This window comes from Archocentrus centrarchus, chromosome 3, assembly GCF_007364275.1.
Source record: "Archocentrus centrarchus isolate MPI-CPG fArcCen1 chromosome 3, fArcCen1, whole genome shotgun sequence".
NCBI classification, from domain to species: Eukaryota; Metazoa; Chordata; class Actinopteri; order Cichliformes; family Cichlidae; genus Archocentrus; species Archocentrus centrarchus.
Genome location: NC_044348.1, coordinates 12,228,882 through 12,247,525, shown reverse-complemented (window position 1 = coordinate 12,247,525; position 18,644 = coordinate 12,228,882). Strand labels below are relative to the sequence as shown.

Below are 18,644 nucleotides of genomic sequence, written 5' to 3'. Positions count from 1 at the left end.
GAGTTAACGTGGACAGATTATATGAGTTTGGCTATATGTTTATGTCGTGGTTCTAGCTTTCGAACCAAAGTCAAACTTTATTTTTGCAGTATATATTTTTGTTATGAATTTAATCTTAGCTGCAATTATTTACTCAGTCATTTACACTCCATTGATTAAAATAGGTGCTTTTTTCCAAAGATTTTTGATGGCAGATTGGCATGCTGGGAAATATATTACTTCTACTTCCTGACCTTGCTCTTTCCTCTGTGAAACTGCTAACATGAACTATGCAACAGTTTGTTTTTCAGTGAGTAATTTGTGGAGTAGTTTGGTGCAGCAGCATTATAAAATATGTTTAGCAAGCCAAAGCAAAAAGGTGGTGCTCAAAATAGGAAGGAGAAAAAGAGAGCGAGATGAATATACCACCAGGATTTGAGAAGTGTTGTCAACGACTTTGCTGGGCCCGAAAGGTGAAGTTCTGATGAGCGAGTAGTCTGTGCTTTTGTAATGGATTGAAACATTGTAATCACTTACATGTTGAAAATATGCATTCATATGGTAATATGTGTGTGATAGATATATATATATATATATATATATATATATATATATATATATATATATATATAGAGAGAGAGAGAGAGAGAGAGAGAGAGAGAGAGAGAGAGAGAGAGAGAGAGAGAGAGAGAGAGAAACTAGTCCATTGGATGTGACTGTTGAATGAGGAATTCCATAAATGGTACGGTGATCCCATCCAGGCAGTCTGTGAGGATCTCCGGATAATGAGCTTCTCTCATTTGTTTCATGCTATAGATGTTATAGCTGTCTATGTGTTACTTTAGCAGGGCTGAATCTCTTTTGGGCTTGTGGTAGCCTGGATGAAGAAGTTTATAACATAAGCTTAGATAAATGTATCACTACCATAATCTCTGATTGCAGTTGTTGTCCATGGTGCTGATCAAAATGGTATAATATTTGCACTTTCATTGTTTGTGTGTGTGTGTGTGAGAGAGAGAGAGAAAGATAGAGAGGGAGAGAGAGAAAGAGAGAGAGAGAATGTGAGATGCCGTGTTTGCAGGGCCCAAAAATATCTGCCCCAGGATCTGTCACAGAGTTGTTACGCCTGTGGATGTTACGCTTATAGATACTGAAGTCATCTACAATTTTAGGTAACAGCTGTCATTTAGACACATGCCCATTTATCTGTCAATAGGCCTGCTGGGTAATTTGACCAACCCATGGAGAGTCAAAGCAAGATGACATACATCCACCTATAGAAAGATTTCCAATCGCGGTTCCTCTATTGATGGAATGATTTGCTGTAGTACAGTCATTTTACAAATCTCCCTTTATATTTGCTTCAGTTAAAATCCTTTTAGATACAGATGGCAATTCAAACGCATGTTTCTTGTTTTATTTTGATCTCTTGGCTGACCTCTGCAGATAAAGGTCAAAGTTCACCATAATTAAATTTTTTCCCCTCAAATTTTCACCGTCAACAATTATTGTAGTAGTTAAAGTGTAATCATGTTATTCTGTAAAGTATCAAACTGCTTGACCTGCACAGTATTTAATCATTACCAACATTAGCTGAGTGCACAGCAGTTTCATTGGCCTGGAGGCTAATCTGACACACCTTTATTCCAGTATCAACAAAAATTCAATAAAGTTTGTTTACTTACAGGATGTTTATTACTCGGGATTATTGTGTTATGTAACTGCAAGGGAAGGGCAAATGATTCAAAGTAGATGTGTGGATAAAGGGAGCTGAATTCAAATAAGCTGAGAAATATACCCACATCTGAATATTTATGTTTGAACTGGACAGGTAGCTTCTAATTATCGGTCCTAACTATAACTGAAGTCTGAAGTATTTATGACACCATACATTTTGTATTTGCCAGGAAAAAATGTGCCTGCCTGTTACTGAAAGATCCTGGGATGCTGTGTTGCTTCAGGGCTCAAAGATCCTAATAATCAAATATTAAAAATGAGATACACTTTTCACTGGGGCAGATCGGTCTTTCTGTACATCCTGAAGCAATAATCAAAGCATCAGTGCATTCACGCTCTATAATGATGAGTCCCATCTACGTTGCTTACTAAATGCATAATTTCATGTTGCATTAACACCAAACAAATTAAGACACAATAATTTCCTCAAATTTTTATGCGTTCTGTGATTTCGTTCTGCACTGTTTTCTCAGTTTTCCGTTGCTTTTTGCAGCCCTGAATTATGGCTAATTGCGCTTATGTGGTGTATTTTAAAGTTGATTTTAACAAGCAAGCAGTAGCTCCCGAAACACAAAAACACTGTGGGAATGTTTATACTGAATATTATGAGATTCGGTCTACTTTTTTTTTTTTTTTTTAACTCTCAGGAGGAAATATTTCACATTATAACAAGATACTTTTCCTCTTAGATTTTCTTCATTATGACTGTAAAACTTTCCCTTCCTCTTCTAACAAAGTTACCTCATTGTTACAAGATGCTGAAAATCACTTTGATGCTATAGTGTGATCAGTCAGTTGAGCGTTGCCATTTGTGGGTAGTGTAGTTAAATTAGGTCAAATCATCTTCATAAATATAAGACAGACAAACAGTCCTGACTTAATGAGAGCATTACCTTAAACTAACTAAAATAGCAAATAAAGGTGAGAGATCAGACGTGTGATGTACTGTGTTATGCTGAGTTACTGTCATTGTTAAATGATGTGGGTGTCTGTGTACACTTTGTATTAGTTGTGTTGCTGACTTTTACATTGCTACATTTAGGGGAACGTGAATAATAATGCAGCCTAAACTATTAAATTTTTTAATACTTGGTATATTCTTAACCAAAGGTTGTGTTAGGGTTATTTCTCCAGGAAATAATGTGCAGTCCTCTGAGGTGGTGCAAACAGGATTTCGTGCGTTACAAATGTTTATAGCTGCTAGGATCATATTGCGCCTCCTCTTCAGATAAGTTTTCTAGCCTCTCTCTTATTACTTCCATTTATTAGATTCATTAAAAGACACGGAATGGTCACAGAGGGTTCTTCTACTTTGTGCACCAACAAAGGATTGATGACATTAAAAGAAAATAACCTCAAGTGTCTGGTCAATGTGTCGTTCTACTCCACCCACACTCTCCCGCGCCTCCGACATGTGTTTCCACTCTAATGTGCAGTAGTGTGCATTACCAAGGATGCATAAATGGCAGAAGACAGTACGCGCCCCTGGATGTGAGCTGCTGAAGTCGCAGCCACTCCACTCCATGTTTTGCCCTGCCCTGTGCGCTCTGCTCGCTGTGCAGTGTGCGTCTCCGTTGCATTTCGCTTTCCTCACACTGACATAAACACGGGGCAGTGGCGTGTGTGCGCTGGAGAAGTTGTTGGCACACTGAGCACCAGGTAGATTCTTCACAAGGATTTGTTCAAACTAGGACCGATCTGACTCGCTGGGTATTTCTTTTCTTTTCGAAGGAAAAATGAGGTGGGAGCACCAGCATCTAAAGTGAGGAGTCTTTTTTTTTTCTTCCTTTTTTTTTTTAAATGAAAATCTTATTGCGCAGACTGGAGAAATCGTTCAATCAGGCTTTTGGATTTCTCTTATTCTATCGGATCTCGCATTTCTCTGTGAAACATTACCAAGGATTTCACTGATGTATGCGATGTGGAGACTGCAAGTCGCCTTATGTACTCTGTCGGTGCTGTCCCTGTCATCCGGTGGTGAAAGCAAAGCGCGGAGCTGTAGCGAGGTTAGACAAGCTTATAACGCTAAAGGATACAGCCTCGTCAATGTACCTCATCAGGAAATATCAGGTAGGCGAAACTGGCAAATCATCGCTGCGTTTGGCCCCCTTCACCACGTGTCACGTCTCGTTTCCCCCTCAAATCAAACAATTTCATAATAATCACTCTGATCCCCCCTCAGACATTTAACCATTCAATATGCCCTGGCACTAACATGCTGCATTTCCCCTCATTTTAATAACGGATTCGTATAGAGTCCGTGGTTTCAGGAAAAAAGTGTGAGTGTGAGAAAATTGCAATATGTTCCATGAGATCGACTTTGTCGAAGCGTTAAACTGAACTTACTCGTATTTAAAAAGTGTCATAAAACCAGTGAATGCCATTGCGGCTTAACGGATCTATATATGCTTTTTCTTTTTTTTTCTTTTTTTTTGAAGGTCAGTATGATCCTCTCCATTTCCGAGTTGCTCAGTGGTGAATCACATTGAACTGCCTTTCGTATATTATCCTCCATCAAATAGACACAAAAAATGAGCCACCTGCGTAAAAGCATCAGTCACCTTGCTCTTTATGTAAAAACGTTTAGTATAATCGCCTACAGTATGTAGTGCAAGTATGTGTTAAAGGTATTTTTGAATTTTGCATTTTCAAAACCAATTTAAATATTTGGTAGTTGCACAAAAATTTAATTCACACAACAGCTCACTTGGACCTTTAACCTATTTGAACTTGTTTGACAATTAAAGATGGGTCCTCCTCTCCTCTGAGAGTTGGTGACAGAGGTGACAGCAAGAATCAAAGTAACATGACTCATATGTGAAAGCATAGTGTGTCTGCTAAAACCCACATTTGAGATTATCTAAAGTTTATTAATCGGGGCAAGTAATGGACTGACTTTGCAACACCTACACAAGAACATACCTTTGGAAAGTGGCTGCATACCTGTTGCTCATATTCAACAGAAGATGATCATGGAGCTTGTTGTGTTGGATTTGGCTAAATAGTGAATAGAGTTTACCAGTAGGGGGCTGTATGCACCCAACATGAAATAGTTTTTATGCTGTGGATTTTATTTGGTTTAGATATTCCTCAAGGCTACAGCTTAGGTTTTAATTCATGCTCTTTGGTATTGCTAAGATATGGGGTTTTATTATCTCTTGTGTAGTGGTAATCACATTTATGGTTAAAGCAAGAAAAGAGATTAGTCAGTAAACATAGCCTGCTTCATGAGAGGGAAGAGGAGAGGCAGAGTGTCCTGAAGTTAATCCCCTATTGCCTCTACAGACAAAACGGAAATGCTGTGTTGGTAATTGGCAGTGTCATTCCGTAATGATCACAGAGCCCTCTTATATGGTTTTAACATGGTTTTGGCATGATGGGAATATGATCATTCTGTTGATGATCGAATGTGTGTTTAAATCTTAGCCTGTGTGTGTGTGTGTGTGTGTGGGGGGGGGGGGGGGGGGGGGGGTGTCTGTATATCAGGAATTTATCGTATTTTTTAGTTAGAACTAAATGAAGGCAGGCATGGTGGCTTCTGATGTCTTCCTCTTTCATTTTTGTTATGGAGGTTGCTAAGTGATGGTTTGTGATTGAACTTAGCCTGTCCAAAAATGTAAAAGAACTCTAAATATTTATTTGGCAGCGCATGGATTCTGCAGTGAATTGTAGTGTAATTACCCAGCCTAATACTGAAACATGAACAAAGTTCTTGTTCAAAGTTCAGTTTTTGAATTTTTCTTTGGATTATTTATTCAGTCCTGTTAGATTATTATAATACAGCATTTGTGCAGCTGCTTTAATTTTGTTTGACAGCTCTTAAAGGAGTAAATTTGCTTAGAATTTGACCAAGGTAAAGTCAAAGCCTGTTGGTTTTATTAGAGAGCAAGATGTTTTGAGGGTACTGTGATCAAGTTCTTATTGCATTTTGTTGTTTTGTTTTTTTTTTGCAAAGCCTATTGTCTTTGTGTAATTGGATTTTTTTATTTATTTTTTTTGTCTCCAAATAACCTTTGCATAAATACAACAGAGGGTAGATATGGGCCTCAGGAGAAGGGATAGTAGAAAGCACTCAATTATGCTTAATTAGCTATGCCAATACAAACGTGTGGTAAGCAGCATGAGCAGCGTTAGCGCTCATCCCTCCATCATTTGCTATGTCATGCTACTGCTATGCCTCTAGATACAAAACACACAGGTTTATTATTTCTGCAGAGGTGGCTTCCTCAGGTCCTAAGCTCCCATTTGCATAAGCTAATTATTTTGACAGCTTTCTGCCACTGACAAGCTGGGCGACATTATTTCAGAGGTGACAAACCCACATGTTTATCTGTTATGAAATATAACAGGGTGATAATTATTGAATCTACACTTTAATGCTAATTAAAATAAACCTAGAACAATTAATCACAATGAAATAAAAAAGAACAAAGATTGAAAAAGTTGACCTTTCTTTTATATATGTGATTTTGGTGAGTGCATTCTAAATGGAAGCTCTCTTCCACCCACACAGCGGTACCTGAAGACGAGTCTGAATGAGTCTCATGGGTTCTAGGGCCATAAAATTTATCCAGAAAGTAAAGAACCTGGTAAACCATCAGAGCACCATCAGGGAGATCTCAAACTGATGTTCCATGGATTACAGCCGGCTACTGCATCATTTCTTTGTGGCTTTTTTCTAAAATCCCAATCTGTAAAGCAGAGGGAAAAATAGTTTTTGCACTTCCATGTATTTTATAACTAAGAGTTATTAAATTGTTATTTATTTGTGTTTTAATGTACAGCACTTTGTGTCAGCTGTGGTTGTTTTAAAGTGCTTTATAAATAAAGATGGTATGGTATGGTATGGTACCTAGTCATTTTTTTAATGATAGAGGGGCCTGCATTAATAACTGCTAACAATTAGAATTTTGATATAAAATCAACACATTTAGCACAAACTACCCTCCTGCTTCTGAGACAGTCAGATTTACATCTATGGTTTTACTGTGCACTGTGAAGAGACGTAACATATACTCAACAAGATGCACTCTGAGAGCACAGACCTCTGCCAAGGCAGCTCACTCTCTGGGTGGTATTCCCTTTTAAGTGATTAGTATTTTGTACATTTTAACTATGTTGCTTTGTTCTTTTTATTTTAAGCGTACTTTAAGAAGACTGTAGTGCATTACAAATCAGATAAGGTTAACATGACAGATGTTTACTTTGATTACACAAAATGTTTTACTCTGGGATTTAATAACTAGCACTAATGCAGACATTAGATAAATTGACAGAATGAACTTATTTAGATGGAGATTAGCCTCTTCATTGACTGAAGAGTGATACTTTTTTTGCTTAAGGATTCTTAAGTGCTTCGACTGGTTTAAAGTACAGGAGCAGTGAGATGTAGAGGGCAGTAAGAAAAAAATCCTACCAGCTTTAGTTTTCATACAGTAAGAGGTCTCTTGGAAGAGTGCCAAGACTCTGTGCAAAGAGCGGGTGGGTAGGATAGAGTGGAGGTAGCGAAATACACTGTTGGATTTGGGGTGAATCTGAAAAATGTCTAAAACAGGCTCTTGGACAACTTCATTAAACTCCACCAGGTTGAACTTGTGATTCCTCTACTGTGTGTCCATTCTGTTGTTATGCCATCCTGTGCCTGGTGTGTTCTACAGCAGTCAAGCAACAGTACAGCTAGCCTGTGAGGATCACCCCTTTGCTCATCTCTCAGCCTTTATAGCGTCACACACATTATTGCGTGATTGTCAGCCCTTTGTTCAAAGACACAGCTGCTTGTGAATGCTTCACTAAGGCCCTGCCATGGAGCTCTTTCTCTGAGGCTTTGCTGTTAATATTAACATCTACTTGCACAGAGCAGTTGGGATTCTCATGGGTGGATTTGACTCTTTGCTACGGCTTTCAAACAAAATCGCTCGATGCGCTGCAGTTCCTGTTAGTGCAGTGCAGAGTCTTCTGTTTCCTTTTTCAAGAATAACAATTACCTTTGGGGTTCATCTATAGCAAATTTAAAGAACATTATTTGATTTGTCTGAACAGAACAGTTATTAGCTGTTATACAATCCAGCATTGTCTTTCCTCGTGTGAGTTCCTGATGCTCCATCTGTTTATCGCTCTGATCTGTGCTTGGCTCTTGTAGATGTGTGCAGTCCCCAAATTCCTCTAAACACAACCCAGATATCAGATAACGCTGCTGTTTGTACTTTGTTACAGTAGGACCCTGATGAACTTTGAACTATGAACTCTCTCTTTCTTGCTCTTTCTCTCTCTTTCTCTCTCTCTCTCTATGTGAGTGTGTGAGTGGTGTGGTGCAAGGTCTTAGGCCACCTCTCATATCTTTATATTTTGCTTCCAAGGAGCCAGACTTTCTTGTAATTGTTAAAGTGGTATTGAGCAATAGTTCTCCAGGATTTCTGAAGGTCTTTCTTTGGACTGTTTTTTCAGACCATTTTCAGAGGATTTTATTTGTTTTCTTGTTTGTTCTGCCACTTAACACTGACCTATGAGAACCAGTGCAAACAAACAACTTAGCAAAGAACTAATTTTAAAAAAATGATCTTTAGGCACTTTGTTACTAGCAGCCTGTTGCAGAGGCACATAATCTTTTCTCATTTCTTTTGTTGAATCTATGGAAAATGCCAAAGATAAAAGAGTTTAGCAGGCATAATATAGTATTTTTGCATCAACAACACAATTCCCAAAGAGCCAGCAGTAGCCCCTAGTAGTCAAAAACTTGGCATATCTCTGCATGGTGCGCAATGTGTCCTTTAAAAATTGAGGAACCTGAACAAGTGGAGGACAAAAGAAGAAGTGACAGGTGTAAAAAAAATCTGCAGCAGATGAACAGTATCTGAAAGTCATGTCCTTAAGGTACAGGGGGAAAAATCCAGGAAAGCCCCGACACAAGACCTGAGAGATGCATCTGGCCCTTCAACTGATCCAACTACTTTTCACTGAAGCCTTATCAGAAATGGTATCAGTTGAAGGGTGGCTGTCAAGAAGCCATTCTTAAGGAATGGGAACAGGAAGAAAATGCTGAGGTATGCCACATTACACAGTAACTGGACTGAAAAATCAGGTCTCATGGAGTGATGAATCCAAATTTTTGGTTCAAATTACTGTTGATATGTATGGAGAAGATAACAGGAGATAGCAGAAAATGTCTACAGCCATCTATAAAACATGGTGGAGGCTCTGTCATGGTTTGGGGCTGCATTTCAGCCAGTGGTGTTGGGGAGCTTGTCAAAATGTATGAAATTATGAATGCAGAAGGGTTCCAATATGTCACATGGCACCTGGGAAGTGTCCTCAACATTATTGAAGCAGTGGGGGAATCATCTTGACAGAGAACAGTGTGAAAAGAGGTGAATGAAAAGAAATACTCAGTGTATCATGGTAACCCTCCAGCAGCCTAGGCCTATTGCAGTGTAACTAAAAGTAGAGAGGGTGTCTGTCTCCTAAATCCAAACTGGGAGCTGGTTCCACAGAAGAGGAGCCTGAAAGCTGAAGGCTCTGCCTCCAATTCTACTTTTAAATACCCTAGGAACCACAAGTAAGCCAGCAGTCTGAGAGTGAAGGGCTCTATTGGGGCAATATATGATGGGGCCTGATTGTTCAAGACCCATCTATCTATCTATCTATCTATCTATCTATCTATCTATCTATCTATCTATCTATCTATCTATCTATCTATCTATCTATCTATCTATCTATCTATCTATCTATCTATCTATCTATCTATCTATCTATCTATCTATCTATCTATCTATCTATCTATCTATCTGTCTATCTATCTATCTGTCTGTCTGTCTGTCTGTCTGTCTCTTATTTATTTACTTATTTATTTATTTGTGTGTGTGTGTGTGTGTGTGTGTGTGTGTGTGTGTCTAATCACTAAGTAATGGAAACACATCAGACCTCAACTGAAAGTGTGGGAATACTGCTGTAAAAGCCCTTGCCCAGCAAATATCCATATAAAAATTCTGAGGGGCAATTTTTTTTCCAGAGCCCATTAAGATACTCTTGGCTCTGCCAAATTGGAAATAAGTCTCTTGCCAGCCTGTATACATCTTCAGAGAGAACAGTTAATTAGATGTGAGAGAGATTAGGCTGTGTGCGAGTGTGTGTGTGTGTGTGTGTGTGTGTGTGTGTGTGTGTGTGCGTGTGTGTGTGTGTGTGCTTCTGTCTGCGTGTGTATTTGCAACAGTTTAGCCTCACTATCTGGGTCTTTCTTTCGCTTTGCATCTCTATTGTAGTAGAAAATGACAAAAAGTGTTTTGTTCTTCATTTGGTGAAACAGATTGTGTGCATGGAAGAGCCAAATGAGTCTGATTGTGAATCCTCCTGTGGTGCTGTTCAGATATGGTGAAAGAATGTCTGACAGTTGTCCTGACCTGAAGAATCTGTCAGCCCTCTGCAGGCATTCATGCCTGAAATGCACATGGGCTGCAAGCTTCCTGGAACCTTCCTCTGTACCATGTATTTTTATTTTTTTTGCAAGTAGTGTGAAAAGCCTCCGGCTAGCGTAGGAGACTGCTATAGCACTTTTTCCAGTTTTCAATCAACTGCTGGCCTAAATCAGTAATGGTGGGGGGGGGATTAAGAATTTCTACCCTCTGAAGCAGTTTTGGGTGTGACTGTATGGTTGGAACAGAGACAAAGGAAAATTAGCTTTAATTAATGATTAATGAAATAAAGCTTTCCTTGTAATGGAGAGCATTATCGAGTAACCGTGTGTTGAAATGATAGTGAGACTGGCTCTTGGATACAGTGAAGCAAGTTAGTTACAGTTTGAAGTTGAAGGATTAGTGACCTGATGTGTTGTTTATTTTTTATCAAAGTATTTCTATATGCTGCCTTTTGTGCACCCCCCCCCCCCAAAAAAAAAAAGCTGTTACAGAAGGAAAGCCCCACCCCCAGGATTCCTCTGTCAGTGGGTGAGGTGGCTGCTGCAGGAAAAATAAGTGGGTGTCACATTGTCAAATAATTGGTTGACATGAGGAAATAAGATGTGTTTATTCATGATTATATGGCTGCTCCCCTACTAATGTCTTGGGTTTGACCTAAAGGCATATCAAACACATTATTTACTGCACAGCCAACACTAATCACTTCTCTTTTACCCTCTAGACAAACAAGTGTTTGTGGCTTTCCTACCATTATTTATTATGCATGTTAGAGAACCAATGCATTCTGTTGTTTTTATTGCCATGGTCTTTCTTTTTACCCATAGAGCCTTTTGCCTCTGGAGGGTAGTCTCTGAATAGAAGTCCCAGGCCTGACACCAATGATAGGGCTTAGTGAGATGAGAGCCGCACGGTGCTCTGGGAAACCCACATGGGTATATTGCATCGAGGTGTCAAGGATGCAAATACATTTCACACTGGGGAGTTTTTATTTTTGTTTTTCAGACACAGATATGTACACATGGCTGAGGTGATCTGTTAAAAAAGCCAACCCTCAGAGACTTGGAAGTAAACAAGCATTAAGTACAAATAAACATTGTGCACCGAAATTGTCATGGAAACATCAGATGCTGTCAACAAATGCAGACAGCAATGGTGTCACTGGCATCACAGAGCTGAAAATGACATGCTTGTTGTGTTAAAGATACATAGACGCTGTCTAACCCTGAAAGGCCTCAGTGGTGGCTTAACTGTAGTGAAACCACAGGGGGTTGTTGTATCAAAATCAATAGGGCAGATGCTCTGACATCTAGATGTGTTTTTTTTTTTTTCCAGAACAAACAAAACCACAGCAAAACAAATTAAATATTTCAATACTGTAATGATCTTGCTTTTTTAACAAAATGAAAAAAAGGGGAAGAGTTGAAAAACAAGAAACATATTATTATGTCATGTTAAGTAAAAAAATGTCTTGAAATGAGCAGTTATTATTGTCAACAAATCCTATGGAAGGGCCTCTTGTGCATTAGTCCGTTCCTTAATACTTTTCCAGCATGCACATAGATTTCTACTACAGGTCCACTGAAAACCTAAACCTTTGCAAACAGGTCACAGAAAAAATGAAAAGTATTATTTAAAAACCAAAAAAACAAAACATAACTCAGACTTACACATTATTTATGAGCTATTTCTAGCGAGCTCTACATTCTAAAGCTGCGTCCACAGAGACACCATACAAAGTGAGTGATGGGCAAAATAGCTGCTAGCGATGGGAAGTTTACGGAACCCAAGATAAACTTTTCTCAACTTCCAGATGAACGACCAAAGTGACTACCAATGAGAGTAAAGAATAGCAGTGATTTGCAGTAGCAGTACAGTAAATACCATAGACAATATAAAAAAAAATTGACATAGCTGCTATGACGTAACCCATTGGTTTGTGATGGTCTGTTTTGAAGACTCTTCATAATCGTCTTTGGTTGCAAAAAAACCAGATGTGACTTGGAGGAACGGGTCTGTTGGTCACAACACAAACACATTAGCTAATTTCCCGCAGCCAATTATAGCGCCAGAAGTCTTTTTGCAACAACAGCTAGTGCCATCTGGTGGCCTTCAGAGAGAATGCAGGTTTAAGGCACTTCTTGCCTGGCTTCATTTCTCTGATCCGGACGCTGTGTACATGTGTTTTACTGTCTATGGTAAGGGGGTTACCTAGGCAACCAGAGCCTGGCACGTCAGCAAACCACCGACTGTCAGCTTCAAAGCAATGAGCGATTTGTGTCCAGTGTGGACTCAGCAAAGGGGCCTTTTTAAAGTTTTTTTGCACAATAATAAAGTTGCATAACACAGACGAATAAACTAATATATTGGCTGCATAGATTATAGTTGCTACTGGCATCAATTTATTGTTGGTCAGGGCCTTCACATGGAGCATTTTGTTAAAAGCTGTCACCAAACTCTGTCTGTAACACTCTAAACTTTTATAAGTAGGCTAGACATTGATATTCAGAATAGGTTGTTGTTGTTGTCTCACACTAAAATGTGTTTGGCTTTTTCTTCTTTTGTGGGGAAAAAAAACCATCTTCCTTCTTCCAGAAAATCAGTTAATTCTGTTCTTGTAACCCAAAGTACTCAACAATCTGAGAAGCAACGTGTCTAACGAGTGAAATCAACTCAAAGCCATGCAGGAGTCGAATGACTCATGAGCAAATTGCATTCTAACCAGAAACTTTTTCATGACTGAAATAAGAATCTAATTATGTCCACTTAAGGTACTTGATGACTGGATTAAGATCTTTTTGGTGGATGCTTTTTTTATGCTGTGTTTTTTTAGAGCCAGTGAAGGTTCAGTTTGGGAGATTGGGTGAGAAGAAAAAAAAGGGCTTTGTGTTCACAGCAAGCTGCTTGTGTGAAGTTGTGTTTGCTTGTGCTTCGCTCATTTCCAAAACATGAAAAAGTAAAAGATGAGCTAAATGTCACATGCACTAGTTCACCGAAACAGTCTATCCTAATAATATCTGGCAGCATGCTGTAATGTTTCAAAAATTGTTATTTAAGTCCAATTCGTTGGTTTAAGCAGCACTGCAGCAGTCTTAACAAAAGAGTCTAAACTGTAAGACTATACCTCTCCAGTGAATAGATGTTGGCTCACAAAGCAACAAGACAAGAGGAAATCACAGTGCCAACCTTGCAACACATCTGACAATCTGCTCTAAATTGCATTTTCAAATAGCAGCAGTTGTTAGTCAGCATAAGACACGCTGTTCCGGTTATAAATTAGGAAATTTATACTGATTACACAAGTTCACGACCTAGTTTAGCGTGATCGCGTTTGCAGCTTTGAGGTGGAGAGACTAATTGGAGGTCGTTCTTATTTTTATATTAATGCAAATATGTCGAGGGCAGATCTTAACCCTCCCAGTCACATTTGTGAGCTTTAATTATAACACTAAATAATAGGCTTTGCAGTGAAATGCCTTAGGGGATATAGTGACACTGTTTTTTGTGTCAGAGGTCTGCTCCGTCTTCCTTCGTCCCGTGTTGCATAATTTCTCTACTGTATACACATAGAAATCTATGAGAACCAAAATTACACTGTAGTATGAAAAAAAAAATTTCCAAAGAGGCTCTGCAATTTAGATAATATTGCAAATGCATCTTTCTAAAGATTCTGCTTGCCTAAAAAAAAGCATGTAGAGTTTTTTTTTGAGAGTCTGTTATAATAGCTCTGTATAACTGGAGCCATCATCCTGCATGTATGAACGCTCTTTATATTGCATTTTTTTTTCTTTTTCATAAAATTGGGTTGTAATGAGGCATGTTCGATGTACAACTTGCAATGTGCTAAAGACATCGGAACTCATCTGGAACTAAAGAAGTACAGCGGGGGCTGAGCCAGCAAACCAGTTAAATCACCTATCCTTATAGCTGTTGAGAATGTACAGCTACAAGTCTTGCAAGAAAAGATATTTAGCCTCACTAGACTCACACCACTGACTTGAGTGGTGCCACATAGTGTAGCTCCAGAGCGCCCAACTACGACAAATGTGACAAGCCTCTGTAGTCTTAATATTAGTTGAAGACTAGTTTGCTGTTCAAAGAATGTTGATGCGGCTTGATTAAGAGTACCATCAGCAATAAGAGTTTCAGCTTTACTAGTGCTTGGAAAGGAGGCGCCGGTGTTTCAGAAAGGTTTGTTACGACTGAACAGCCTCTGTTCAGTGTTTAAATCTTTTTAACTCTTGAATTTCATTACACGAAAGGTGAAACAGGTGCCATTGTGATGCTTCTTGGCTCATCTTTGTTCTTTGGCAGCTGCAGGGTGTTAGAATCTGAAAAGATGCCAGACTCATCTCTTGCTCCCAGAACCCCGCTGTTTTGTGTCCCCTGTGTAAGCTGCCGGTAAATGAGTGGGCTGGTCAACTCACACCCCGGGGCTCTACTGCGGGCTCTTCAGACCACCAGCTGTTGTGTTTAGGACTGAGTCATGCACCAGTTAGCATGATGAATCCAGAGCGTGAGTACAAAGCTTTAACCTCGCCGTATGTCTCTTCCTCTTCCCTCCTAGCCTTTACTATAAACCAGCGTGATGAAATGCACTAACATACTGGGGTGAAAATACAGCAGTGCAAAAGTTTCCACCAAACATCTTGAAGACAAGAGCGAGGCATACCTTTAAACTGTTTATTTTAGAGGTGTTGATTAATCACTGTGAAGAGATTGATTGATGAAGAGCATGTACACACACAGAGAGTGACTTGGAGCAAATTAAATCAAGTAAATTAATTAATTAAGTCAGTTTATAATGTTGTTTCAGGTCGCACTTGCATCAGTTTGTGTGGATGAATTACTGTGAAATTATTTAAAAAGTAATTAGAAAAGAGAAGCTGACAATTTCCGTCAGTCCAAGTGTGTCTAGTTTCTTGGAGGAGTACGTACAGGGCCAGTACAACACAGCAAACAATATAATGAAATTTACAGATAAAAATAGTCCAAGAGCAAAGCTGCAAATAGTGGGTGGCACGATGCGTTGGTGAGCACCATCACCTCACAGCAAGTGCGTCCTGAGTTTGAAACCACCGCTGGAGCCTTTCTGTGTGCAATTTGCATATTTCAGTTTCAGTTTTGACACATGTACGTTAACACAGGGTCAACATTACAATGAAATGTGTTTAAATAAAAAGCAAATAACTTTTTAGCTGAGATGACTCGGAGCTCGTCAGTGCAGCCATCTTACGATGCAAACTAACTAACCAACCGTTTGTCCTCCCTATGCCTGCCCAAGAAGTGCCCAAGTCCCAAGACGTGCACGTTAGGTTACTTGGTGATTCTAAACTGGCTCCAGGTGTGAATGGGAGTGTGAATTGTTGTCTGTCTCTTTGTGTTAGTCCTGTGACAGACTGGTGACCTGCCTCTCGCCCTATGACAGCTAGGGCAGGCGCCCACCCCCACCACAGTAGATAAGTGGATGGATGGGTGTTGGTTACTTTGTCAACAATAACCACTTCCTCTTTTACCGTTCCTCCCTACCAGATATCCACAAAGATTTACCACATTTTTATAACCTGAATTTACACAAAGCATCAGCCTTGACTAGGCAGCTGCACTAATGTTCTAGAATAAATCTTTACGATACAGGTATCAGTGTACTCCACTCCAGAATGAGTTGTCAGTCCTCTGCAGGCTGTCATGTGCCTTGTGAGTTTGCTCAGAAGAACACTGGTACAATGACACTGTATTTGACCATTAATTGAAATTAGTAAATACAAGTGGGAGTAAGGCAATTAATTTCAATACCATTTTTTCATTTTTTTTTCATTTTGACTAATGCTCAACTTACATCATATTTGAATTAATTTTCAATTGAGGAAAAGCGTGTTAACTTAATCATTAACTTAACAAGCTTTAGGAATAAGTAATAACAGAATCCAGTAAAATAATCATGACTTAGACTTCAGACGGTTTGGTTGAATATTAAAAAGAAAGAAAGAAAGAAATTTATAATTAAATGAATATTAAAAACATTTTTCTTCCTGCTGAGTTTGACAGTTTGATGTGTGATGCATACAATCTCTTATCTTTTAAACTTTTTCAAAGAAAAAGAAGTCTAGGAATTTGCACAGTTCACAAACACATTATAAGGCTGCATGCAAGAACTCTTCTCAAGGCTCTAATTTGGAAATTCAACAATGAAAATTTAAGCAATAACGCATAAGAAATGGAGTTAAAAGGTGCAGAATGAAGGCGCCAGATGTGAGGCATGCTAAAAGCTCAGTGGGTACTCCTTGTATACATGAAAGAATGAGTGTGGTAAGAGTAGTTGAAGTTGCCCACCATTACATTAATAATAAGTCCTAGTAACTGGGGCATTATTAAACTGATACAGCTGAAGAACTTTGGTTTAAGGTTTGAGAGAGTTTGCGGTCTAGGTGGAAGATCCAAAACATGCTCACCTTATTGGCTTTGTGAAGTACATCTTGTGAGCATAATATAATAATTATTTCCCTCATATTGAGTTCATTAGAAAAAAGAATTAATCCATTAGTGCATGAATTGAATTTCTAGAAGAGCATGTTTACAGTAACTGCCATTGTACAACTTTTGTTGTATATATCCAAAGTGTTTCTATCTATAGATTAGATTAGATTAGATACTCATTAGATACTCACTTGCAGTGCTATCTTTGCCTCCTCCAGGTAGCACAAGACTTCACACGGCCTCTCCACTCACTAGCAGCTGTGAACAGTAGATGATGTTCACAACTGTGAACAACACTTTATGAGGAATTTTCAAGAGGTCGGTCAAGCTCCCGTTAGAAATATTAAATAGTTACAGTACCATAAATGTTAACCTGGCTCAGCCACCCACCCACTGTTTAACTATTAGCAGTAACCCAGTAGCACTATTAGCCATCTGTTAGGTTATCATTAAGGTAGCAGCTTGCAGCTATGGCTAATAAAACTAGGTTCATGTTGGAAATACGCAGCAAATGTTATTAGTTTAGTTCTGTAACATCGATCGATGCTCTTAATTTGGCCGGATAACATAATTATTTGTGGCAGCGCACCTTACCAGCTATATTTGATCAGTATTGAAAATGTGGCGCCAAGTTACCAGAAGAACAGCACTACCTCCAACTATCTAGAAACATATATTTTTTAATCATTTTGAATAACCTCAAAATGATTTTGAAATATTTGTCATACATACAGTATGCCTTACAGTTATATTAACTATATTTTTTTCCTTTGCATCAGACAACTTCAAAATTATGTTATTGTCTGCATTATTCTATCATTAGAACAAAAATAGTGACTCATGTAAACTCATGCAAGAGACTTGAGAGTTTTGCTTTGTGCTTGTCACTACTGTTAAATTGCTTCTCTTTTATTCCTACAAGAATTGCTATCTAAGGTTCATGTCAATTTCCTACAATTTGTGATACAGCTTTTTCATATTGCCAAATCTGCAGTAGCTTCTCATTTAGGCAAAATGATTTTTCAGTACAGGAACTGGCTAGTACTGATATTTTATTGTACAGAATGGAAATGCCTCTAGCACTTATCATTGTTTCAGTAAAACAGTTTCGGATGAAAAATAAAAAAGGAAAAAGTGCCCTTCGGGATTTCAACCCAAACAAAACACCTGTATTGTGTAGGCTCACAGTGAAAAAACATATTTGATTATAGATGTACTGAACAGACCGCAGATGTAATTACCTCCTCTGTTGTTATTGTCTATCTGCTGTGCTCTCAGTTTATATTAATGGAAGCAAGAGATAATTTCAACAAAACAGTCTGCACATTGTCTTTTGTATTTTTATATTTGCAGTGTTTGTATTAGCACCTTCTCTGCTGCTGTGTCAAGTACACCGGCCTTTCATCAGGACCAAGGGAGGGCAGAGCTGACAAGAGATATGCGAACGCACCATAAAATTATGAACTTGATGAAATGGATGATTGTTTTCCAGGCATTATGTCTTGCTTTGCTGTGAAACATATTTGTATCTATACATTACTGTAACACATTTTTCCAACTTTTCAAAGTTGTCGGAAAGTTAGAAAATCTTTCAGTAGTCTCCAAATATGGTAACATATGGTTGGAGCAATTGTGGGAATTATCTGTGTCATCTTGTTTGGACATATTCAATTTGGGTCTCAGGCCCCTGTGGAAAAAGTTGAAAGTGGGTGATTTGGGTGATGGAGAGGAGATCCAGATGGCAGAGCAGCAGTAAGATCAATCATGCTCGATGCATTTTTCCCACTTCAACATGCAGACAGATGTGATTTAACTCAGTAATTGGGTTTACTTGCAGTTTGCGGATTTCTGTTGACAAGTAATAAAACTGTAAAAAGAATGTGCAAACATGCTTGTAAAAGCTCTTAAGTATGCATTGTTTCATGTGTTATTCCAACAATTTATCATCAATCATTTTTCCAGGTTTAATAGGCCATTGAAAGGAAATTGTTTATGGCTTAGAGTTCATTTTCTACATAAAGATGTACTTTAGGATATAAAATTTTT

At 38.6% G+C, this 18,644-nt stretch overlaps 1 protein-coding gene across 1 annotated transcript in view; it reads left to right on the top strand.

The window, feature by feature from the left end:
• The first annotated feature begins 3,626 nt into the window (after nucleotides 1-3,626).
• The window catches only part of gpc6a (glypican 6a), a 145,635-nt gene continuing 130,617 nt past the window's right edge, over nucleotides 3,627-18,644 (top strand). Inside the window, 1 exon segment of the mRNA XM_030725049.1 lies at nucleotides 3,627-3,786. Coding sequence (XP_030580909.1) covers nucleotides 3,627-3,786 — 160 coding nt within the window.